This window comes from Podarcis muralis, chromosome 15 (genome assembly GCF_964188315.1).
Source record: "Podarcis muralis chromosome 15, rPodMur119.hap1.1, whole genome shotgun sequence".
Taxonomy (NCBI): Eukaryota; Metazoa; Chordata; class Lepidosauria; order Squamata; family Lacertidae; genus Podarcis; species Podarcis muralis.
The window spans coordinates 29,469,921-29,490,269 of record NC_135669.1 but is presented as its reverse complement, the minus strand read 5'-3'; the positions used below and the strand labels follow the sequence as shown (position 1 = coordinate 29,490,269).

Below are 20,349 nucleotides of genomic sequence, written 5' to 3'. Positions count from 1 at the left end.
TTCAGCTGGACAGCAGTTTAATTGCACAACTGCTGATAGGAGTCTCTGAACACAACCTCTCTGGCAGGATAACAGGCCAACACAACTGGTATGAGGAACGGATTACTGTAAATTAGGATGCATCTGTGTAGAAGTAGGTTAACATACTATCTTCCCATCAGTTGCGCTGGGAGTCCAGGGCAGTGCTTCTTAATGTGAAAGTCCCAACATCTTCCTGGGTGGGTTGCATAATGAGGGGCTTTTGTTCCAGGGGCTTTGACCACTAGCACACCATTACTGTTGAGACCCTTTTAAAAGAAAGGCTTGTAGAAGCCTTGAAAGGCATTGATGAAAGGCGTTGATGGTTTACAAGTGGGTCCTGAAAGGTTCAGTAAGTTTGCAGGTAGGTTCCACTTATCTAGGGTGATGCCACAACAACCACCTCTCTCAGGGCAGCTAACCCAACAGCACTCTGCAGAGCACAGGTGTTTGACAAAGCTGTTTTCAGAGTGAGCCTGATCAATATTTACTCTCAAACAGCAGTGGAAATCCAGAAGGGACTCTGCTAGGCTTGCCTCTGGAACCCCCCAAAGACTCTAGACAGAGGCTTCACCCTGAAGATGTAAATCATAAGTCACCAGTGAATCCCTGAAAAACAACTACAGTATTTCTCTTCAGTGCGCAACGTGAATATTTTGGGTTTCTATGCTGGGTCCCTCCTTCCTCAGCCAGCCTGAATGCAATTCCTTGTTGCCTGTGGCTGCCATGCAAGTAATTAAATACAAGGATGGGCTAATATGTACTCATATCCACTTTATTTAATAACAAACTAGTTATCATTTAATAGTATTTACATGTTCGATTTGCATGATTCCCCTTCCCTAGCGCTCATTTCTGCTTTCAAGAAGCACAGCTACCATACAAGCGCCAGGAGCCCTTCTGGACAGTACAGCAAAAAAAGGAAATCTAAACTAATATGAACACAGTGAATAACAGGCTGGGGAAGTTGGACAGTGTAAGGAAGAGGTTTCACACCAAGCCCACCAGGAGCTTTCCTGCCCCCCCCATGGAATCCTATGTGTCTTCATGAGTTTCAGGATTACCAGTTGCTCCCAACTTCCTACTTTTGAGCCTAAATTCCGTATGTTCTGTTGCCATTCCAGAAAACCCCAGAGTTCAGGATGATCTGGCCCTCCTCAACCTGGGATCATCAGCAGCAATCACTTATTGCCTTCTACAGGTGAAAAGCAGAATGGCACAAATAAATAAGAGGAAGTTTGTGGATGGAAGAGAAGATGATTGAAACACCTGCACAGGGGCTTACTCAAATCATCATGACCCATTAACAGCCATTCAGAAAAGAAGTACCATGTTCTGTAGCATGTTCAAGGGAGGGAAAAGGTCCTTAACAAAGTCTAATTATGAAAGAGCAAAGGATGCCATCAGTGAAGCCTCCTATAAGACTTGCTGTGGTACAAGTGACTTCTGGTAGGCCAATGTCACAGAAAGACTCCACTGGATAGCTCCCACCACCCACTCTCACCTCCAAGGGTACGAACAGCTTCTTAAGGAGGGAGATCCTCTGACAAGGGCCAAGGTTTAACAGTTCCACTATCTTGGACAAAGACATTTCCCATATGATTCAGAGCCATATGTTTTTCAAATTCCCAGCAGCCCACCACAATTTTTGGCAGAGGTATTGCCAGTTTTGGCTCCATGTGGCAGGCAGCATCATGGATTTTGGCAGAAGCAGTGCCACTTTTGGCAGAAGCAGTGCCAGTTTGGGCTCCATGTGGCAGGCAACATCATGGATTTGGGCTGTGGGCAGACTGGAAAAAACCAAGGAGCCTAAATTTAGAACTGTTAGCTTAAGAACTCATATTATGATCCTCACCAGCCAACCTCTAAAACATAGAGGAAACATTCAGATGCCACAAGGAAAGAAAGAGAAAGATTTGTCTTATGCACCCCTCACACACAGCCTATAAATTGTCTGTCTGCAATTAACAAGTTGGCTGCAGCAACACCTGTTCCAAGCAGTCACATTAACCACAAAACACCAATACATATACAGAGTCACAAGAGGGGAAAAAAAATCCTTTCAACATTAAATGAAGTGGTAAGGAAAGCAAGTCCAATCACTACTCCCAACAGACACAACTACCTTGAGCCACAGCTTAAGCCTTTGCGTGTATCCTGAGTACGGTAAACTTCTAATTTGCAGCCATCTAGACAATGTGCCAGTAACTCACAGCTACTCATGCCCTGAGGCCATCATGGCCATTAAGCAATGAACCCTCTCAAGGCAAAGAGTGTGAGCTGCTAGTGGCCAAGGTCTTCCAGGCTGCCTTTTAGGTGCAGTTAATCAGCTTTTCCAGAACTGAATTTTTACAAGTTTCTTTTTTAATAATATTTTTTATTCATTTTACAATACAAAATTATAAAAGCACATAATAAAAGTTTGTATGAATACATTCTTTTGGACTTCCCTCAGCTCTTCTGCGAATCCTCCGTTTTAATTCTTTCTTACGCATTACCTAATTTAATATTGCCTTTTAGAGAACCTTCCTCCTCCCTATTCCCTTTTTTACAATACTTCTAATATCATTCCTTCACAGAACTTCTTGCAAACCCACAAACGTTGTTTGTTCATCGCATATACTTTTCAGATAATCTACAAATTTACTCCACTCCTTGGTGAACTTATGGTCCTGTAGATTTCGGATCTTTCCTGTTAATTTATCAAGTTCTGCATAATCCATTAATTTCATTCTCCATTCTTCCATCGTGAATTTTTACAAGTTTCACTGTTTTCAAGCCACTCTGAATAGGTAAAAACCAGATAAATGTTGCACTTTCTTTTGAGAGCACAGAGCTGCTCACAACTGCAGTGCAAACACTTTTTAAATGAGAGGAGGTTGCTCTCCCAAACCCCAGAGCAAATTCCCAACCCCCTAATAGATCCTTTGTTTGTTGTCAGTTGCGTCATTTCTGTATGGTAAATATTTAATATGCCATCTTCTGCCGTGCAGGAATTGATAGCTGCCTACACCAGCTGCCAGAATAATGGAGCTATTCGCAGAACAGCTTACAGCTTGGTCTTTCAGGGGATGCAGCCTCTTCGCTACAAAGGAATTAGGTCATCCTGCAAAAGCAAGCACCAGGCTGTGAAATCGGCATGCTGGGAAGGGACCCTGAGGGACAGGAAATGAGAATGCCACTGTGGGGTTGGTACTGCTGACCCTCCATGCTTAAGGTTCATCTCAGCTGCCTTTCCACTGAAGTCTTAACGCGCCTGCACAATCAGACAGCATCACCCAGAACCTATCCAAACAACCGAGCTAGCTCTTGTTTCCTTACCCCAAACTGTTTTCTGCACCAAAATACTCTCTTTCCCTTTGTAGACAGCCTAACAAATTCATATTTTGTATACCTAAGCAGAAGCAAGTGTTGGCCTTGGGTGGCCCACCTTCTGACAGGGCACATTTGTGGAAGAGGCAAGATGAAAAGACTAGCTCTACTGAATCACCTCAGACCTCCTGTTGTTCACTGGGGTCGGTGGCCAATGCAAGCAATATCACACATACAGCACCTCCAGGAATGTACTTCTCAGCCCATGTTCAACGGGATAGTAGCCGATGCCACCCAAGCCCAGTGGACATTTCCACCTGAGTTCACAGAAGCCATCACTCCCAGCTACAGCAAATGTAACTAGACCAGAAAGAGCGCACACATATTAACTAGCTCTCCTTATGCGGAAAGGGATCTTTATAGGCAGTGAGAGACATAGTTCACCTGTGTATCTCCAACATAGATGAAAGCCAGCCCCAGCAGAATCTAAGCCACCTTCATTTTCCAGTAATGGCCTCAGCCGGTTTCATTCTCCAAACTGCAGTTGCTCAAAACTACAACATACAGGAAGGCTCCCTCCTGCAGTCAAACTAGGCTTCTGACTAGCCCACTAATGAAGACCACATTAATGTCTTTCCTCTTTCACCTATGGAGGAATCAGAGCTTCAAGCTCAACTCCCTCCCCCACCCTTGTTCTGAAGCCTTACCCTCAAACATCTTACTCTTGTCATTCATCCGTGGCTCTGTCCTTCAGCCACCAAACTAAGAACATTTCAAAGTACTGTAACGGTTCCTTTGCTGGGTACTCGGGGCTTGAAATGTGTGGAAAGGAATGCTGAACTCAAAGCTAAACTATTCGCAAACTGCTGTGAGAAGAGCACTAAAAATACACAGTCCAGCAAACGTCAGGATAAGAAATTGACTATTATGTAGAGTGCCCCTCACAATCCATCTTGTTTCAGAGGATGCGTGCTTGCACCTCTGTCAACCAATGTCTTCTTCTTCTTTGGCAATCACTCGTGGCTGAGTAAGATTGTCTTCCATGACTCCCTTAACAGTGAGTCTGTAAGTGACTGTGGAGGCCAATTCTGGATCTACACATCCTTCCACTGTGGGGACACATGTTTCTGGGCGGGAGTTGATCATAGTGAGGGTTTGCCAAGCGTGCCTCCCCCTTTTGTCCTCAGTTTGAGCATCTTCAAAGTCCATGACACCTTTGGTAAAGGTTGTTCTCCAACTGGAACACTAGCAAGCCAGTGTTTCCCAATTGTCAGTGTTTATACTACATTTTTAAAGATTTGCCTTACCTCTTTTGTTGACTACCAGCATTACGCTTTTCATTTTTAAGTTAAGAATAGAGTAATTGCTTTGGAAGATGATAATCAAGTACCCAAACATGACCAGTTCCTATCATCCTCCAATCTCTGAAGACAGTACCCAGTACTGGAAATAGAACAGGGAGTACTCCAGTAACTAAAGAGATTAATTCCACACTTTAATACCAAGTGAACAATTTAATCCATTAAATGCATTCTGCTTCATTCACCATATTTCTTCAACACCAATTTGTGCAATGGAAAGCATGCATATCCTGAGATTAAGGAATAGGGCTTCACAGGCTTAGGAAACAGCCTCAATTTACTGAACATATCCTGAAGGATGTTACAATGAAGTGCTTTTACAAAAATATGCATGTAGAAAGAAGGCTTCTAATGGTGTCAAGATATGACAGCTAAAGTGCAACCTCCACATCAAGAGAGAATGCTCTCACCATGTCGCCCTCTTTGTGAGCTTCCACCAAACATCTAACTGGTTACAAATAAAATACACAATGCACAGCTGGATGGACATCTGATCTGAGCCTGCAGGGCAATTTTTATGGTCCATAATCTCATAGATCAAATTGCTTGGCCTGGCCCAGCACTTGCATGAATAGTCAGATTTGTGGGGGAAATTCTTCCCATGAAATTAAGCATAGGTATTTAGTACCTTATGCCAGATCCACACAGATCTTTGGAGCAAGGGTGGAGAACCTCAAGACTACGAGCCACATGCAGTCCTTCAGACCCCCTCTATCTGGCCCTCAGAACTTGCCAATGGTCACACTTCACACCAAGTGATTTTGTCTGGGTGGAATGTGTCACTGAATTCTGATAGTGCCTCTTGCTTGCCTAGATGGAGAATACAGAGGGATGTGTGTATGTGTGTAGAAGGTAGTTTACTGTATAAAGGGAACTTTTACATTCATTTGCCTCTGGCCCCACCCCCCACTGGCATGTGGCCAGAAGGGAAAGTGGCCCACAGGTTAAAAAAGGCTCTCTCTTAAACACCAGTTTAAGATGGTAAAGACTGATAAACTAATACCGCAGTAGCCAAACTGAAAAAATGGGCATGCTTCTGGCTTCTTCCCATGTTATCACCTGCCAATGACAAAAGCACTTGCTTTTTTTGGTCTGTCTGTACTGATGTCAATTCTTTAAATAGCTGTTCAGAACAGAAATATATTTTTATATATAGCAACACTGCGGCAATTTCAGAGAACCCAGTTTCCTGTGTACAAATTTAACTTCTTAGCAAAACTGGTGGATGGCTCAAATTTCAAAAAGGAGTAAAGAGCAGGTGGTTTGGGGTTTTAATGCTTTTATTAGTAAGTCAGTATTTAGATAAAACTAACAAATCCTGTTTAATCCATGCATGGCCTTTGCAGTGCTGAATTGGCATGGGGCTCATACAAGGCACGAGCCAGGAATAATGTGCATAAGAGCAAATAAGAAGCAACGAACAACCAGCTCTCCAGGACATTATTAGAAGCATATATTGGGTGTAACCAACTAAGTTCTAAGACCCACTGAAATGAATAGACATCACTAAATTTGGTCCACTAAATTAGACCTACTCAGAGTAGAATTTCGTTTGATACAATGCACTGTGTCTGAAGGAAAATGAACATTTTCCACTACCATTCAGCTTTGCTCATGTTACCTGTGGAAAGCAAACTTACGGTACTTACCATATTTTTCGCCCCATAGGATGCACTTTTTCCCCTCCAAAAATGAAGGGGAAATGTGTGTGCGTCTTATGGGGCGAATGCAGGCTTTTGCTGAAGCCTGGAGAGCGAGAGGCGTCAGTGCGCACCGACCCCTCTCGCTCTTCAGGCTTCAGGAAGCTATCCGCAAGCCTCACGCGCCCGGCAGGAGGTCCCACCGGGCGCGCGAGGCTTGCGGGCGGCAGCCTGCAGCCCCAAGCACGGGGCGCGCTGCGGAGCACGCCCCATGCTTCGGGCAGGTGTCCGCAAGCCTCACGCGCCCGGCGGGAGGTCCCGCCGGGCTCGCAAGCAGCAGCCTGTTCTGGGGGCTGGGGTCGGGGGAAGCTCGGGCTTCCCCCGCGCCAGCCCTGCGCCTGGGGGGGAAATAATTTTTTTTCTTTATTCCCCCCCCCCCCCCAAGTCTAGGTGCGTCCTATGGGGTGGTGCGTCTTATGGGGCGAAAAATACGGTAAGTGTTTTGATTTCTATTGTGATACAACAGGGCAGGAGCGATTCCTTTGTTCAGTTTGCCTTGTCTGTATGTGTGGGCTTTTCCTTCTTCCATATAGTGTTTGTCCCACCCCATGCTGAGATCACACAAGTGCTATGGTCTTTGCAGAATGACTTAAAACAGATACGAGGCCCAAGAACTTGCTGTGCTTTTAATTTCCATTTGTATCTGAAATCCTTTCCTTCTCCTAGTACATCTCTTCAAATACTGGCAAACAACTTCTTCTTCTTTTAAAAATATACTTTATAGCACCTTCTAAAGAGAACCAGTTTTCCATCACCTTTCCAGGTTTCCCAGGGGTCAGCATGAAACGATGTGCCTCAAGCATCCACAAGCAAGCCACCTTCTCCTCAAGCCTTTCCCCTACCAATTATCCCTCATATGACAAGTGTCAGTTTGTGGATGGGGACTCTACATGCCTGCCCGCTCAGTGGCTTATTATACACTACCTTCAGCAAGGACGCTACATCTGGGCAGCCAGATATACACAAAAGCAGCACAAGCATCCCCAGCAACAACATTCCAATTGCCAGACTATTCCTAAGAGAGTTGCCTTGCCTTGGTAAAGTCTGAGTGACAGAAGCCACACAACAGCATGTCAACTGTAGGGCACACTGAGCAAATCTGCTTTAAGTTCCCTTCACCTGAGTTACTTGGAATCAACAGCCACTGCTCAAGACCAGTCCATTTTCTGCCCATTTCCAGAAGAGCCAAACTTGCCATAACCCATGTCTTGTCTTCACTAATACACTTTTTAGTCAGTGATGGTGATGCAAATGCCTGTTAGGTGTGCCGCCACCACCATTACCATGGCCTACTTTCCTAGCAGGCTTTTGGGTGAGGGGAGCAGTGGCGGTCAAAAACATGCCACTGCTATTTTTATTATGAGTTTTATTTAAATAATTGTTTGAAGTTCTTGTGTTATTAGGTTGAAAACTACCCTGTGACCTTTTGGCAAAGGGTGGTATACAAATTTCTTAATAATATAAAAGTCTTGTTTATTTCTTTCAGCTATTTTTTAACAGCTTAATCACCAAAGTTTCAAAGCAGTGTATCCAGACAATGAAGAAGCAGGTTACTCATGGGTCTTTTAGTTCACATGTGTGCACAATTGGCTCTTTCCTTCTATATGCCATGTGTTTCCTGCAAGAGAACAGTATTTAATATTTCATCAAATCCTTTCGTTAGCCGGATAGGAAGGGGCATGCAATGCTTTTACACATGAAACAGGGAGTTTCAGATAAGCTAATGTGACATTTTCTGGATAAAAGCCACATCTGCTTTTGTATGTCTAAGCACTGGTCTCCCGGGTGCATTTATCCATTCTCACTGGTGAACAGATTTCCCAGCATTTAGGGAGTCTCTTCACTGCTTGTGCTTTGCATCTATCCCCATCCTCACATGTCCTTTGCAATCCTGTTCCATCTTCCTGTCACCTTGTTTCTCGTCCTCAGCGTTTCATATACAGTTCCTGCCATGCTAGGTAGAAATTCAGTTGTCCCATGGCATGGATCATTCACTGGTTCACAGGCATTGCATTACTCATTGCTTCCTGTGGGCAGATGTGGTAGGTGAGCTGGACAAAATCAGGACACAGAAGCCAAGCTGGGCACTTTGCCCTGCCTGTTATTTAACCTTCCAAGGGCTGCATGGTCTATCTACATCTACCAATTGGCAGGCACCCTGGTAAAAAAGGAGAATGTTTTGCAGGTGTCAGGATTAATCACGTGCTGCAGGGCACGTGCCTTGAATATGTGGGACTTCCAGCTACCTCTCTTTCCCAGTCATCACTGCACTCAGTATTATAAATATACTGCTGTCTAGCTATAGGAACCAAGTGTCAGAAAACAGAAAATGAAGAAACAGCAAACGACCAAGAACCTACTGATACACCTTACAATAACTTTGGTCAGCCTCTTATTTGCAGGTGCAGTGTTTGTACTAATTTCTAGGAAGGCAGACAGTTTCTGCAGTTTTCCGTAGCTGATTTCCTCCACGTGATAGCTGAAGATGGAATCTGAAGCTGTGCAAAGGAAGAAAAGCAAGCCACACAGTTGCATCTCTCTTTTGGCTGAGCCTCTTTCATTTAACAGAAAGCCCATTAGGACTTGGCATATCACCCAGAATTGGAGGGGGCGGGGGGAGAAGAGATCTGTGTGAAAAAGGGCAATATGGATTTCATAACTATTATAGTCTTTTCAGGAGATAACTCCAAATACTCTCTTACCTAAAGGAAGGAAAAGAATAGCAACTACACAAAGCCCTTTCCCTCACCTTCACACCACAGCCTAATAACCTTTCACTTTCCACTGAGAAGCAGCAAGGTCACTTTCAATCTTCTGCCTAGCTGCTGTCTTCTCTCTAGTCTCTGTTAGTTTGTCACCTTTAGCTGGAGGCCATCTGTGGACTGAAGCTGGTCTTCCTTTATCTACCTCCCCACAACCATTATTTATTTGCTCTGTAAGCATTTGCCTGCTGCTGACACAGAACACTATATAAAGAGATAAAGCAAAGTGCAATAAGCAATGCAACAAATATATGCACTTCCCTTGTGGAAAATGTCAAATCCCCAGACTGTACAAATGGGAAGTTGGACTTACTGTGAATTTCCTTTCTTTTCATCCTTGCAGGAGGCCAGAAAGCAAGGGTTTTAAAGGTGTTTTCTTTCTTTTGCTAGGAAGCCCTAAAAAGTCTTCCCCCTTTCTTTCTTTCTTTCTTTCTTTCTTTCTTTCTTTCTTTCGACTAGTCAAGATGGCTCAGAAATGTGTTTAACCTCAAACATATTGCAACAAAAGCATATCATACACCAAAATGCTCAGAAAAACGAGCCGTATCACAAACAAAAAGTCTTCCAGATTTGTTCCCTGCTCCCGCAAGAAAGTAAGATCCTTGCTGGATCAGACTAAATGCTCATCTAGTCCAATATGTGTTCTAACTGTAACTTTGGATACTCTTTGAGGTTAACTACAAAGTGATATGCAGAACTTCACACAGGCAGAGCTGCAGTTTCTATTTCCCTGGGCTGCTGTGTTTTACAATGAGAACATTAATTTAATAAGATACAGTACCCATCTCCATCCCTTCCTTGTGTTGGGAGGGCTCTCTCCCTGAGATATCCAAACAGCACAACAGTAAGTACCGTATTTCAGCACCCAGGCTTCCCTTCCTGAACCTAAGAATAGCCCTGCAGCTGATTTAGGCCAGTGGCCCAGCTAGTGCAGCATCCTGCTTTCACAGTAGTCAAGCTATTTGTTCTCTCAAACCTTTCACTTCCATTTCACACCTTCATCTACAGAGCTGAGACTGACGCAGCTTAAAAGAGCAGACAACTTGATATACCTTGTAGAAGTTTGATCATGTTATCTAGGAATTAAAAAACCCCTATCCAACCCTGCCATCTCACATCCAGAACACTTCTTCCAGGTCTCTTCCAAGACTCTCTGTTTGCACTCCATTTAACATTTATGGTGTTATTTTGCAAAGCAAACCCAAATAATCTAACAAAACAAATCAATATCAGAACAGCTTATTGCTCAGAAGAAAATCTGATTCCTGCTAGTATTGCCTCCTTTGGGGGGGCAGCCTGTTTGAATTTTAAGGGTGCTAAACTCACATACTGGATAATTTCAAGTGAAATGGGGCACACATTGCAATTTAGATGCTTGTATAATTATTCAGACAGATAATGTTGAGTTCAAGTATCACAGGGTGCCTTACGGTTTTGCTGAAAGGACATGTCTCCATATAAATGAATTACCCTTCTATCCCTTTCTTTTCTCCTTTTGGTTTGGTGTTTATTTATTTATTTACATTCGATTCTTATCTTATCTTGTTCCGATTAGGCTGCTCAGGGCAAACATGTAGTAAAACAGATAATTCTTAGTGCAACAGCAGCGGCAAGATGCAGCTAAAAGGAAACTGATTAGCCTCTGGTTCACTTTGCCATGTCATGAGAGCCCAATTGACACAGCAAATAACTGCTCCTTTCTGAACTCCTATTGGTTTGTTATACAGCACAGCCAAATCTCTGTCAAAAAGCTGTTAGTCTAATTATACTGTACAGTGGTACCTCGGGTTACATATGCTTCAGGTTACATATGCTTCAGGTTACAGACTCCGCTAACCCAGAAATAGTGCTTCAGGTTAAGAACTTTGCTTCAGGATGAGAACAGAAATCGTGCTCCGGTGGCACGGCAGCAGCGGGAGGCCCCATTAGCTAAAGTGGTGCTTCAGGTTAAGAACAGTTTCAGGTTAAGAATGGACCTCTGGAATGAATTAAGTACTTAACCCAAGGTACCACTGTATAAGCATTGGATTTTAAATGCCCATACTGGTCTATAGTGATTTCAGGGCTCCATATAAAGTACTGGTTTCACAATTCAGGTCCCAATGGTTTGGGACCAAATTACCTGAAGGACCATCTTCTTCCTTATGGACACGCCTATAGTTTTAACTTAGTTTTAAATGCAAAATGTTGGATATTCCAGCCAACTCCTAACCACCATTAGCCCAGGCAGCATAGCCAGAAGACAGGGATGATGAGTGCTGCACGTGGTGTGGTCCATCATGGGATCTCTGTGGTTGTTTGCAGAGGAGTGAAAACATCTTTATGGAATTTGCTCCCACAAGACACAGCGATAGCCACCCACTTGGATGGCTTTTAAAAAGAGGATTAGATATGTTCATGGAGAGGAAGCCTATCAACAGCTACTGGCAACAATGGCTATTTTCTATCTCTGCTAAAGGAAACTACCAATATGCTTCTGAATGCTAGTTGCTGTGATTCAGAAGTGAGGAAAGTGTTGTTACACTCAGTTCCTGCTTGTGGGCTTCGCACTGGAACACCTGGTTCGCCTCTGTGAGAACAGGAATGCTAGACTAGACCCTTTGGTCTGATCCAGTTGCAGGGCTCTTAGACAGGGGGCTGAGCCCTCTCCCCCCAGTGATGATCACATATGCAAACATTTTTTACTGTCGGAAGTCAAGGCTGATGGATGATCTGGATTTTGTTATGTTTTTACTTTGGTCAATTACAAGGGAGTTCAAGTGCAAGATTGTGATATTGTAAACAGTGAACGTGACAACTTTTATTCTGTGGTTAGGCCACCTTCCTTTTTCTTTGCATTCCAACAGCACTCAAAAACTTCCTTTTTAAAATATATATATAAACAAGCTTTTGAATCTGTTCCTGCTTAAGGTATTGTTAGAGCTTACTTCCTCCTCTCCCCTTTTTCTTCTGCTATCAGTTTTAGTTTGGATTTTTTGTACGTGTGTTCTTAATGGGTGGATTAGGGTTACTGTTCCATTTCTTTTTCCTACTATGACTATTAAAAAGATCTACATGCCTGATTATTTATTTGCTTTCCAACAGCACTTAAGGGAAGGGGGAAGTAAGTGTGTATGAAGTCATGTTATATATATATATATATATATATATATATATGGGTTGTTTTTATTTTATTTTATCTGGTTCTAATGCATATGTTTGTTTGTTTATATGTTCATTACATAAATTCTAGAGGATGCCGAATTTGCACCTCTTTGCCCAGGCTTCTGACACTCAAGGTGTATATTTTAAGGACCTACCCAACTGCTGTAATTTTAACTTCTTTTCAACAGTTTTTAGGAATGCATTTCAATTGCTGTAACCCACACTGGGACCTTTGGGTGTGGAGGAGTGCAGGTAATAACAACAATAAAAAAACTGAAGGTCACTTTGTGTTACTTTGGTAAAACGAAAAGCAGCTAATACACGTAATTGATAACTATAATAACAACTAGTACTTCTGGCTGTCGAGGCATTGTGGCTAGTAGCTTTTGGCAAGACCTTCCATGAACTTGCCCGAACTTCTTTTTAAAGCTGGCCAGTCACTGCCTCCTGTGGGAGAGAGTTCCAGAGACTAACGCGGCACTGTGGAAATGACTTTTCTCTGCCCCGAATCCTCCCCACATTTCAGCTTCACTGGATGCCCACCAGTTCCAGCGTTAAAAGTTTTAAGCTTCGAGTCACCTCGGCAAGCAGAAATAAAATAAAATAATAAAAAGGGGCGGCGGCCAATACAAACACCAGCAACATAAAGGACTGAGCCTGAGAAGGGTATTCGCCAGGGGAGCTCCTTGGGTCGTCGGCGGCGACTACAGCCCCCCTGGCTCCGCTGCCCCTCTCCGACCACCGACCCGCCCGCCCTGCCCCACGGGAGGGTACCTGCCCCCTCTCGAAGGCGTCCCGCTCGGCGGCCACGGCGGCGTCCACCATCCCGCCGATAACTCCGGGGGGCCTCGGGAAGCGGGCGGGCGACGCGCCTGAAGGAGCCCCCCGAGCGCCCCGCGGCGGCCTGGAAAGAAGCGAAGGAGGCCGCGGCCGCCCTTCTGACAGGAACGCCACTCGCCCCGCCCGTTGGTCCGCGGCGGCTGCCACTCACCGCCCGAGGCGCCGCGATTGGGCGTCCGCGACGAAAGGGGAGGGGCTTTCTTTCCCGCCCGTTTCCTTCTCTCGCAGACGGAAAGGGAGCATCCCCCGGGCGTCTCCGCGGCAGCCCCGCCTAAAGGAGGGAGAATTCAAGAAAACGCCTCTGCGATTGGATGCTGCTCTAGGCTCCTCCCGTTTCCTCCACGTGCGCCGGACACCGCCCTTCCACAAAGTTTGCTGCGTTCCGAACGGCCAGGACTGCGACTCCCATCGGCCACAGCTGCAGTCCCCCCCCCCACCGTACTCGCTGGGGCTGATGGGAGTTGTAGTCCAAAACATCTGGAAGGCGGCTGGTTGCCTCCATGCAGGGGTGGGGAGCGTGCGGACCTCCAGAGGTTGTTGCTGGGCTCCAACTCCCCTCAGCCCCAGGCATCATGGTCCAGTGGTTAGGGATGGTGATGAGGGAAGCTGTGGAGTCCAGAAACATCTGTGGAGCTAGACAGGTGGCCCGTCTCGGCTGTGTTAATTATTATAATCCCATAATCGTTATTAATCCCATAATCATGATTAATAATACTGTGTTAATTCGCAACCCTCTTTTTGTGACTGGCTTCCAAAATGACTCAGGGCAGGGAAATGCAAATAAATATTAATGCTATAATATGAAAATATGTTGTATTTCTTTTATGAAATTTAACTGCAAAAAGGGGGTTTACAAAAAATTAGATTGATTAGTAAAATCAATCAACAGTCAGAAAATTAAAACCACAATAAACTAAAAACACATCAGCAGCAGCACCAGATTTAGGGCAGTGTGGGCAATTCCCCCCCCCCCCCCCAGCACAGAGGCGAGGGGACACAAAGTAATAACAATAGGAATAAAACTATATTTATACTTCCTGGGAAGATGCATTTAAAAGCAACTGCACCAAAATAAATGATTGTGGAAATAAGAAATTATTGGGGGGGGGGGGCAGATTTTGTCCCATATCTCACCCCCCAGAAAAAGAAAGAAAGCAGAGAGAGCTTAGAAGGCTCCCACAACACACACTAGCATTATTATTATTATTATTATTATTATTATTATTATTATTATTATTATTATTATTAATTATTATATAATTATAGTACAGCTGGCTGCTTTACAAAAAATAAAATAGAAATAGAAATAAGTACTGACTGGCAGCTCCCAAGGTTTTTTGCAATCAAGCAGTGTACAGATTTTAGGAAATAATAAATAAATAAAACAAATTTATCATTTATTTATTTAGAGTACTGCATTTGCATCCCACTCTTCAGCCAGAAGGCTCCCAGAATAGGTTACATGCAATCAATTAAAGCAAGGCTGGCTCTGCCCTCCGGCTCACAATCTAAAAAAGCACAAGGACAAGGAAGGAAGCAGGGGGAGGAATGAAACTCAGGCACCAATTCTTAAAGCAGCTGTTCTTATACTGAGCAGCTGGCAGGGGCAGGAGATGCCTGATGAAGCTGGGCTTTTGGCAAAGGTGATGGAACCAAGCCCCCTGCTTCCCATCTCTCCCTCTGATGGCATAGCTGCCCCCAGCCGGCAGTTGAGGTCCAATGGAGCTGTCTTGTCCCAGCACAGCTGACGCCTTTCTGTTATTGCTGCAACACCATTCCTGGTGTGCAGGCCCACCAGAGCTTAACCCTCAACATGCCCTGCCTGGCATGAGGTGAAGCTGGAAGTCATGCTGCCTTCCACTCTCTCCCCCTCCCTAATTGCCGCAAGCTCTATCTGTCTCCAGTTAGCACAGAAGCATCTGATGAGAACCCCCCCAAGGGTGGTTCCTTCCCCCCTTCCCTGCCGCCACTTTGCTGCCTCGTCACCTCGTCCTTCTCTAATTCACTTTCTGGAAAGCTGCCCCCCCTTCATTCGGGGTCTGTTCCAGATGGGGCTAATGGACTTGATGCAGCCGTAGCTGGCTCTCCACAAAGCAAAGGATGAATAATTGAACTTTGCAAGCCCCCAGAGGAATGGGGGAGGTGGGCACACTCAGAATGGTAGGCCAAATTGCTACCTGACTCCATAAGTCCTGGCATAGGACAACTCTACCTGTACTAGATGGGACACCTTTGTAGGGCCACCCTAACCTCACAATCCTTTCAACCTCATAGAACTGTAGGGCTGGGAGGGATCACATGAGTCATCTAGTCCAACCCCATGCAACGATGATGAAGTGGCTGACGACGATGACAATAATAATAATAATAATAATAATAATAATAATAATAATAATAATAATTTATTTATACTCCGCCCATCTGGCTGGGTTTCCACTCTGGGCAGCTTCCAACAAAAGATTAAAAATACATTTAAAAACCAGTCATTAAAATCTTCCCTAAACAAGGATGACTTCTAAATGTCAGATAGTTGTTTATTTCCTTGACATCTGATGGGAGGACGTTCCACAGGGTGGGTGCCACTACTGAGAAGGCCCTCTGACTGGTTCCCTGTAACTTGGCTTCTCGCAGTGAGGTAACCGCCAGAAGGCCCTCGGCACTGGACCTCAGTGTCTGGGTTGAACAATGGAGATGGAGATGCTCCTTCAGGTATACTGGACCGAGGCCATTTAGGGCTTTAAAGGTCAGCACCAACACTTTGAATTGTGCTTGGAAACATACTGGGAGACAATGTAGGTTTTTCAAGACCGGTGTTATGTGGTCTTGGCGGCCGCTCCCAGTCACCAGTCTAGCTGCCACTTTCTGGATTAGTTGTAGTTTCTGGGTCACCTTCAAAGGTTGCCCCATATAGAGCACATTGCAGTAGCCCAAGTGGGAGGTAACTAGAGCATGCACCACTCTTGCAAGACAGTCTGCAGGCAGATAGCGTCTCAGCCTGCGTACCAGGTGGAGCTGGTAGAAAGCTGCCCTGGACACAGAATTGACCTGCGCCTCCATGGACAGCTGTGAGTCCAAAATGACTCCCAGACTGCACACCTGGTCCTTCAGAGGCACAGTTGCCCCATTCAGGACTGGGGAGTCCACCACACCCGCCCGCCCCCTGTCCCCCAAGAACAGTACTTGAGGATTCAACCTCAATCCGTTAGCCGCCATCCATCCTCCAACCACCTTCCTAACTTGTGCAGAGGTTTGAAACACAGCTCAATCAGAAAACTTTTTATAAAGGACAAATTATATGTTGCTGAAGCCCACAATAAGCTATGATGATTCCCAACCTTCTTCTGGCCCCTTGATTTCATGAACTCATCTCCAGTGCCCCTACTGTATAAAAAACATTATTCAGAATTGCAGTTTGCAGCAGATACAATAAAATGCAAAAAAGTTAACAATTAACTGCACATTTATTCAAAATCCAAATAAAACTATGTCATTTAATTAAGTAAACAAAACTGATGAACTTGAACCTTTTGCAGGAAAAAATGAGATTATAACCGTTGTAAGTAAATAAATTAAATGGAATAGATTTAATTTCACAGGCAAACTCAGAGAAGGGGGGGCAGGAATGAGACACAAGCAGTGTCTGCAGGCTACAGTTTGCCCCTGCAACTCAGAGTTTTCCAGTTCTCTGAAATCACAGAACATTTATTAATTCTGGAAGGTGGAGGAGGAGAGAATGAAACGAAGGGAGGAGGTCTGTGGGCACAACCTTGTTTCTGCTGCCATCTGGTGTCCAGGTTGTGAAGGAGGACCCTGTGTGCCAAACACAGGAAGACTCTGAGATTGCCAACTGAGGATGGAAGCACAAGTCTGTGTCTTACTTAGCTACCTAGTCACACCCAAGGGTGGGCTTGGGAGCAGCCACTCATTACCTCCCCTGGCAGGACGCAAATTTTAAAGACCTCGTTTTTAAAATTTCATATGAGTGACACCTCCCCACCCTTGCCTTGTCAAGTCCAGACCTGGCGCCAGGCTCAATGGACCCCTGGCAAAATGCCATGGGTAGGTCTCCCTGGCATCAACCCACTTGGGCCCCCTTTCCCATCAGGCTGCCCCTTCCCACCTCCCTCTGCCATGATGGCCACCAGCTAAGGTAGCTTCAAAATGGGATTAGACAAAGCCATGGGGGAGAGGGCTATTGATGGCTACTAGCCACTAGTCAGCTGGAGGCAGCAATGCTTCTGAATACCAGCTGTTGGAAACTACAGGAGAGGAGAGCACTCCTGTGCCTGAGACCTACTTATGAGCTTCCCCAAGGGGGCACCTGGTTGTCCCCTGTGAGAGCAGGATGATCCAGCAGCTGGGCTTCTCTTTTGTTCTTACAGAACTCCCTGCCACTGGAGGCAGCAATGGCTATGCACTTGGATGGCTTTGAAATAACCTTCGAGTTTATGAAGTGGATGGGAAATGGAAACATCTCTCTTCATTGCACTCGATGAAGGCGAGGCCAAACAGCAGTCTTTAGTGTGTGTATATAGTTTATCTTTTTCATATGAAATATACCATGTTCTGGTTTTGCTTTTCTACTTCCTTTTGATTTTTGTTGCCATGTTGGAAACTGCCCCCCCCAATGACTCCAATTCTCACATGCAATCCTGAGGAATGAGAGGCTGGAGGGGATTTTGGGTGGGTGAGATTGCAGAAGGAAGGGCAGACGGGGCTCTGCTTAACCTTTTGTTCCGAGAAAGATGCTCCAGCTGCCCTATAGATTTAAATCAGCATCATCCCACTTAAAATGGTCATCATTTCCTCCAAAGCATCCTGGGAACTATAGTTTGTTAAGAGTGCTGAGAGTTGTCAGGAGATTCCCCCCCCCCCATTCCCTTCCTATAACTACAGTTCCCAGAGTTCCCTGGGAAAGGGGATTGATTGCCAAACCACTCTGAGAATTGTAGCTCTGGGAGAGGAGTAGGGGGTCTCCTAAGAACTCTCTACATACTAAATAAATTAAACTTCTCATGAGTCTTTGGGAGAAGTCATGCAGGGGCGCCGACTTATAAAAAATATTGGGGGGGCCCATACCGGGGTCCTGCCCCGGGAAGTTTTCTAAGTTCCAATGTCAGCGGCGCCCGGCAGAGCAGCCCTCTCAGCCACGGCAGCCTGGCTCTCCCAGCCCCCGGGGGCCGCCCTCCTCCCTCGCGCACCCGCAGCGTTCCCGCCCGGGGAGGCGGCGCCCCCAAGGACTCAGGTTCGGTTGTACCTGAGAAGCCGAGCACCTTGGCTCCCAAACAAATCGGCTTCTGAACAATCGAAACCCGGAAGTGAGTGTTCTGGTTTTCAAATGATTTTTGGAGGGCAAACATCCGGTGCGGCTTCCGATTGGCTGCAGGGGGCTCCTCTGGCAGAAGCCGCACTCTGGTTTTCAAATGGTTCCGGGAGTCGAATGGACTCCCGGAACGCATTCTGTTCGAGAACCAAGGTAGAGTGGACGCTCGGGTTGTGAACGTGATCCATGTGGGAGGCACGTTCGCAACCCGCAGTGTTCGCAACTCACATTGCTGCGTCTGCGCACACACAGGTTGTGATTTAGCGCTTCTGCGCATGCACAAGTGCCGAGACCTGGAAGTAACCCATTCCGGTACTTCTGGGTTTCAGTGCATCCATAACCTGAAAATGCTTAAGCTGAAGCATCTGTAACCCGAGGTATGACTGTATGTACCAGTCCTAAGGAACTGGCCAAGTAAGGCAATCAGCATCTGCAGGTCCCTTGACAGACAGGAGAGAAGCCACACTCTTGGATTTCTGTTGGTAGATGCCTCTTCCTGAGATGCTTGTATTATGCTAATCATAGAATCATAGAGACAGAAGGGACCCCAAGGTCATCTAGTCCAGCCCCCTGCAATGCAGGAATCTTAGCTCAAGCATCCCTGACAGATGGCCACCTAGCCTCTCCCAGGGAGCAGAGACCGTCTGAACAGCTCTTATTGTCAGAAAGCTCTTCCTGATGTTGAGCCGGAAAAGTCTTTCAAAGCTGCTGCACACCTTTGTTTGGGGTCCTCCCCTCCTTGCAAATGTCAGTGGGAAGGAGGGCTCTGTTTCAACAGAAAAATAAAGATTCCCCCTTTCTTCCAGCTTCCACTCATTCGTCTCCGACTGATAATGGACTTGGGAGGCTTTGAGCCCCTTGGGGAGCTGAGCTGTAAAGGACAACCTCCAATTTTCATGCATCAGAAGAAGCCCAGGAGCCCCATCGGGGCTTACCCTGTGCAGGCTGGTCCCCCCCCCCCACAAACACACACACTGGGTTGCAATTTTGTGGGTCAGCTTTGGCTGGGAGAGGCAGCCCCCGTTAAGTCTCTGCCAGCCCAATAGCACAGCCCCTCCCCGCCAAGTCCATGGCAGGAGACAGGCAGCAGCACCCAGACCCCAGAGGCTGCCCTTGGGACTGGCGTTCCCACACTGCCGCCTCCGCAACAAAGGCCAGCGGCCAAGTCCCCCCCCCCCCCCAGCCGCTTCCTTGGTCCCACAGGAAAGCCAGGCAGGGGCTGCACATCCTGCCCTCCGCCTCTTCCTGCTGCCCCCAACAGACAACCAGGCCTGCAAGCTTCCTCTTCTGACATCGCCCAGGCCCCCACACAGCCCCCCACCAGCAAAACGCCCAGGAGTTTGAAGGGACCCGAGGGCCACGCAGCCAAGGGGTCTAACTCTGCAGGGAAAAGCTTCCTGTCTTTCCTCTGCCCCCTCCCCACCGGAAAGGGATGGTGGCTGCAGGCTCTGCCCCCCCTTAACATCTGCAAAATGATTAAGGCTGATACATTGTGTTACAGGATTTTATCTAGGTAACTTCCCTGAGCTGTCAAGTTGAAAGGGTACATTCAGGCATAATATTTGCAACATTTAACAACTTTAAAGATGTCCCCCCCCCTGTAATTTCCATAACAGTTGGAAGGACAAAAATATAACCTCCTATGACAACTCCTGCAACCCATGAGCTTTCAGACAAAGATCATGCATGGACAAATGTAAAGATCTTTGGAAAGTATTGATCAAAACCACAGTAACAAACGAATCAATGTATCTTCAAGGGAAAGAATAAGTAGATCCATTTGCATATATAGCTCTGTAGGCTTAATGAGATTCCCACAAAACATTAGGAAGGCCTTTCTGGTGGTGAGAGCAGTCAGACAGGGAAAGGGGCTTTTAGGGAGAGGTCGG

General features: G+C 45.9%; 1 protein-coding gene across 2 annotated transcripts in view; it reads right to left on the bottom strand.

The window, feature by feature from the left end:
* The window catches only part of HIP1 (huntingtin interacting protein 1), a 71,701-nt gene extending 58,468 nt beyond the window's left edge, over window positions 1-13,233 (bottom strand). Inside the window, exon 1 of one of the 2 annotated variants that reach the window (XM_077919715.1) lies at window positions 13,072-13,233. In XM_077919715.1, coding sequence (XP_077775841.1) covers window positions 13,072-13,122 — 51 coding nt within the window. In that variant the 5' untranslated portion in view covers window positions 13,123-13,233. The remainder of the gene's footprint in view (window positions 1-13,071) is intronic. The other variant, XM_077919717.1, reaches the window with a different exon arrangement.
* Window positions 13,234-20,349: the final 7,116 nt, after the last annotated feature.